The sequence below is a fragment of the Eretmochelys imbricata genome, chromosome 4 (assembly GCF_965152235.1).
Source record: "Eretmochelys imbricata isolate rEreImb1 chromosome 4, rEreImb1.hap1, whole genome shotgun sequence".
Lineage (NCBI taxonomy): Eukaryota > Metazoa > Chordata > Testudines > Cheloniidae > Eretmochelys > Eretmochelys imbricata.
In genome coordinates, this window is record NC_135575.1 from 29,863,929 (window position 1) to 29,869,928 (window position 6,000).

Sequence of the window (6,000 nt, forward strand, 5' to 3'; positions counted from 1 at the left end):
GGCATACAAAGGAGCAACACACTCTCCCCACACATCTGACCAGCTTTGGCTGCAGATACAGGAAGGGTGACCAGGAGCCCCACCATCCACTTCTGAGTGTTTTGAGCACGCAGGAGAATGCTAGGAGGAATCAACTCTCTGTATTCAAAAGAGCTCAGGGCCTGCAATTGTGGCCAATCCCTGCGCATGGATGTGGGGGTGAAGGGAGCCTTCTGGTACCCTTTCCACCCTTACAACATCCTCAAAGCAGCCAGATACAATCTGGACCTATATAATCATTAAAACGTTTCAGTTCTGTAGCCTTTCAAGTGATTTCAAATAGTTAAATTTAAATCTAATAAATATATCTAACAAGCAAACAATGTTTTCAGATAAATGGAGAATGAAGGAATTAAATAAAATTCCAGCTTCTCTTTAATGCTAATGTTATTATTGGTTTCAGAGTAACAGCCGTGTTAGTCTGTATTCGCAAAAAGAAAAGGAGTACTTGTGGCACCTTAGAGACTAACCAATTTATTTGAGCATAAGCTTTCGTGAGCTACAGCTCACTTCATCGGATGCATACTGTGGAAAATACAGAAGATGTTCTTATACATACAAACCATGAAAAAATGGGTGTTTACCACTACAGAAGGTTTTCTCTCCCCCCACCCCACTCTCCTGTTGGTAATAGCTTATCTAAAGTGATCACTCTCCTTACAATGTGTATGATAATCAAGGTGGGCCATTTCCAGCACAAATCCAGGTTTTCTCCCCCCCACCCCACTTTTTTTTCCCCACACACACAAACCCACTCTCCTGTTGGTAATAGCTTATCTAAAGTGATCACTCTCCTTGCAATATGTATGATAATCAAGGTGGGCCATTTCCAGCACAAATCCAGGGTTCAACAAGAACGTCTGAGGAACAGTGGGGGGGGAAGGGGTGTAGGTAGGAAACACCCATTTTTTCATGGTTTGTACGTATAAGAACATCTTCTGTATTTTCCACAGTATGCATCCGATGAAGTGAGCTGTAGCTCACGAAAGCTTATGCTCAAACGTTATTACTGAAATCCTAAAAGCACACGTACAATAGAGCAGTGGTGTTCAAACAGGAAGTATGCCACCCTAGGGGGGTGCAAGAGGTTCTCTGATTGGGCACCAAGAACCTGGGATCCCACGGGTCCTGCGGGATCCCATAGGTCCTGCAGGATCCACTACCATAATAGCGAGGGGGGATAAAAAGAGAGTGGGTATTGTGGGATAAAAAGAGAGTGGGTATTGCAGGTTGGTATGGGAGTGGGATAAAAAAAAAACAGTCCTCCAACACCACAAACCACACGAATGCCCCGGCCAGCAGCTGCTACTCTCCAGGTGCCCAGCTCTGAAGGTGGCATAGGTCCCAACTCTTTGTGTGCTCTGGGGCTGGAAGAGGTGGGGCAGGGGTGAGGGCTTGGGGGAAGGGGTCGGGTGGGGGCAGGGCCTCGGGTGGAGCGGGCATTTGAGCACCCCGGGGCCTGGAGGAAGCCAGCGCCTGTGGAAGGTGGCACTGCCACCAGCAGCGGCACAGAAGTAAAGGTGGCCTTACTTCTGCACTGCTGCTGCTGGCGGCGCTACCTTCAGAGCTGGGCAGCCAGAAAGTGGTGGCTGCTCTCTGGGACATTCATGTTGCTTGCAGTGCAGGAGGGCTATTTTTTTAATCCCGCTCCCATCCCACCCTGCAATACCCACTCCCACATTGTTGAATTTTTATCCCGCTCCCGCTATTATGGCAGTCCCGCTACAGGGTAGAGCCCTGGCAAAAAAACCCAAACAGTTTCAGATTACTAGTAATGGAGGGAGGGAGCAACAAATTCCATAAATGGTAAGGGTGGGGCACCACTGTAATAGAGTATACAGAAACCTACCAAGCAAGCTTGAGAAGGTTCCTTTGCCTTTGCTCTCAAATAATTCATCCAGCATTAACCTGAACTTCCTTTATTCTTACTGGAACCATTACTAAACAGTTTCATTTATCAAAATCAATATAGCATTCATTACTCAACCCTCATGGGTCTTAGCTCTTTTAAAATGATATTCTCTGTTAGTACATTGCGGCACCAAGAAATCTTGACCTACACTATACACCAAGTACCTACTACTACTGGAAGGGAACTGCATGAAAACAACAGAACGTCTAGGGAGTCAGACAGCTACTTAAAAGCACTCAGAAAAAAAATGAATTTTTAACTGTCACCAAGCATCCAGCAACATCATGTTTGGGGACATCAAGGGCTCTTTTGTAAGTTTTCCACTGGGGAAAGAAGTAGAGCAGGTGGGGGAAAGGGGGCATGCATGAGGAGACAGAACAAAGAGGGGGAAAGGAATGTATATAAATAAAAGTTCTTGTCCAAATGATCACTTCCCATCATGCTGTCTCTTTCACTCCTGGCCAATTTAATGTAAGGAGGAGGGTGTTTATTGATTTGTTCCACTGAAATTTGTTATGAACACCACTTGTTATTACCGTTTTGAAAGTCAGGGAGCAAATTTCCTTTCTCTTAACTTGTTTAATGCAACTTCTATGATTTTACCTGTACTTTGGCAATATCATAGTGTCCTGGTCCTGGAACATCAACCTCAGCGTTTGGAAAAGTAAAGGCAAAGTCTCGAGTTGTCAAAGAAAGAAATGGAGCATAGCCATCTGCAAATGAGGGGGGTAGGAAAAAAAACGAGTAAAACATATGCACTTACAAGAGTTCAGGAAAGCAAAGAGTCCATATATGCATCAAAATCATTTTTCAGTAATGAAAACATTTGGTTCATCTAATTTTTCTGCTCCATTGAAAAGATGGGAAATATATAAAGAATAATGTTAGAGTGTACGACTGAAAAACGATAAAGCTATTTTATAAGGCAGAAAGCCATCTCCGTAATTATATTTTAGACCTGAAGCAGCTAACAGAGTCCCGAAGCCCATTCTCTATTGCTTCTCCAAACCCTATATCTTCAGGTTCCTGCTTGCACAGAAGAAATTAACAGATTTTAAGCCCAAAAGGGACCATTAGGATCTTCTAGTCTGACCTCTTGCATAACATAAGCCATAGAATTTCACCAAATGCTTCCTGCATCAATTCCATTGATTTGGTTGACCTAGAAAGGCATCCAGTTTTGACTGAAAGACTATTAAGCAATGAAAAATCAATCCATGGAATGCTATTGACCTCCTTCTCACATGTACAGAGAAGTGCAAATTCACTACCCCGATATTCAAACAACTACACTGGCTGCCCATTCATTAGAGGATCCAGTTCAAAATTCCCTTTTCTGATTTTAAAATGCTCCATGAATTTGCTCCATTCCCTCTCTATATAGATTACACTAGGCTCCTCACAATCCCTTCACATAATCTGGCCACTGTTAGTAAACGGGCTGCCTCCTTTGCAGCTGCAGGCAATTCTCATGGCCTTCTGCATCTCTCTACCTCACTGATCCTCTATTTCATTTAAAATCTTGAGTAAAAACATAGCTTTTCTCCTTTACCAACTTCTCCTAATTTCTGTCTCCCCTTCTGCTGTTACTTAACTCTAAGCAATGTTATTTAACTTCATAAAGAAGTTGAGATAGTTTGTATAAAATGTTATACAAAGTTATTCATAGATTTCCTATATTTTAAACACACAAATGACCATTATGATCACCTAGTCTGACATCCCGCACGCCACATGTATTATGTAGTAAGGTTGGATAGATGTACATAAAATTATAGAAAAGCGTTTAAAATTGAGTTAACTTCCCTATAAATGAAGTAATGCTTAATTACAATTGAATTTATTTTCAACTGGGATTTACTTTAGTTGTATTTAAACGCAACGCAGTCTCCTACTTCAGGTTCATTAGGGAAGTTTCCAGTGGATTTTTCATTTTACTTCTGGGATAAGGTAATGTTGACAGCAAGAGGGAAGGTAAAGAAATAGGAGCAAATAAAAGAAGAAATGTTACATTTGTTTATTTTTAATGCTCCTCACTTCCATTACTAATACTTTCCTTCGTAAGATCCACAAAATGGCCCTCTAGGGCTAAAACCAGTTATATGGCTTAAAAGGGATAAACACTGCATTTAATTTACCATTTCACAGATAAAATTAAGATAATTAAAATTAGGTAAAATCTTATTGTATCTGACATCTCAATTTAGGGGGTTTTGGTGTTTTCAGAGGCTGTACCTCTGATGAGTGCCACTAGGGGACAACCTAATGAAGTCTGTATTTCTGGCATGGCCTTATAATTAATCCATGTTTAAGTGCTACAAAAGAACATATTAACTTAACTCTATATCCATCTTGACTTTTGACTGCTGATTGGGAAGAGACTGTTACTCATAGCTCCTTTAACTTCAATTTGTATCTGAGACTGAGTTCTATACACCTGCTTCTAAGATATCACTAATTAGCCTGAAAGAAGGATTCCAATACCAGAGACAGCTATTCTCAAGTCATTCCTCCTTTAAATAGAGAAAAAAATAACTTGTCTGATATCCCCATATGTTTATATCTTCAGCTGCAGAGCCTTGCTCTTGTTGAAAAGAACATAAATGGAAATCCAAAGCCACCCAAGGAGACCCAATTTCGTTTATTCAGTACAAAGGAAGTAAAAATACTTCTAGTAAAATATATTAAAGCCCAGCTACACACTGAATCCTACTGAAAACTCATTTATGTCAAGTGGGATAGAGAATTAGATAAGGTTTTTCAACAAGAGAATTAGAAAGGTATTTCTGAATACAAAGCCATCATTTTAACAATGTGGCAGACTGCTGGACTTTGTACCTCGGACCTTGCATTGCAGGATTTCCAAGATTTTTCTCTCACATGGGCTGCATCTCCATCAAAAATACCATATACAAGTATTTTTGGGGGGAGAGCATAGGACATTGGGAAAAAGTGCCTGGGCCTAATTCTCCTCTCACACAGGAACAAATCAGGAGTAACACTGCTTAAGTCAGTACTGTTACAAGAGTGTAAAACCTGTGCAAGATATGAATCAGGTAAACCATGTTTAAATATGTGAAAGGAAGAGATAGTTCAAGTTGAAGAAAGGAATCACATCATCTCCATTTTGAAAACCAACTCAACCAGCTATCCTGAGGAAGAATCCCAGCAGAGACATGGCAGGGGTAGTTTTTACTTCTATGTAGCTAGTGAGGTAAACCCTGGGTGGGGAGGAGGATATATATTGATCTCCATTAGCTAAACTGAAGTAAAAACTACTTATGCCTTGTCTCCACTCCCCCTTTCACAAGGAGATAGCGCTCTCGAGGTGCACCCCTCCTTCTGCAGCTTTTCCCTACACTATGCTCCGACCTTTCTCTGGGTCAAACCTTGACAGGAGCAGCTCAGGCCTGGGCTCTCTGCCAGACCTCGGTGAATATCAGTTTCAGCTGCACGACTTGGGCTACCTATTATTTGCTCGCTGCCTAGTTCTAGGGGGGCGCAGCCCAGGTTTGTGACTGGCACCGTCCTACACGACCCTGCCTGGGGTTGTAACCGCTCCGTAGCAGCCCCAACGTGGGCTGTTTGATGGCTCTGCGAGCCCCAGCGGCAGCAGACACCGGAGAGTGGGTGCGACGGCGGGTCCCTGTATAGGGGCGGGCCAGGGAGCGGGCAGGGGGAGCCCGGGAGTGAATCTGGCCGCTCCCCGCCCGTTACCTGCTTTCTGCTGTTTCCCGGGCTGCAGCTGATAGGAGCCGGGCCCCACATGAGCCTCGGTGCCCCCCGCGGGCCGAGTCAGCGCCCGCGGAGCGCGGTCGTACATGTCTGCTGGCCCCGCACCCCGAGAGCCAGCGCTGGCCGGGGCGGCAGTCACCATGGACACCGCGGGGCCCAACACGCCGGGCCGGCCCGAGGAACCAGCCCCGCCCCCTCCCCAGCCAGCCAGCCAGCCAGCCTGCCTGCCTGCCAGCCAGGCCGCCCGCCCCTGCCCTCGGGCACCCGCCCCGCAGCGCTCCCCTCTCCCCGCACAGAGCCTCCCCTTCCCCCCG

General features: G+C 44.5%; 1 protein-coding gene across 1 annotated transcript in view; it reads right to left on the reverse strand.

Annotated features, from left to right (window-relative positions):
* Positions 1-5,774, reverse strand: part of STPG2 (sperm tail PG-rich repeat containing 2) — a 405,813-nt gene extending 400,039 nt beyond the window's left edge. The window contains exons 1-2 of the mRNA XM_077814758.1: positions 5,669-5,774; positions 2,555-2,664 (exon numbers count right to left, since the gene is read on the reverse strand). Of these exons, the coding sequence (XP_077670884.1) occupies positions 2,555-2,664; positions 5,669-5,774 (216 nt within the window). The remainder of the gene's footprint in view (positions 1-2,554; positions 2,665-5,668) is intronic.
* Positions 5,775-6,000: the final 226 nt, after the last annotated feature.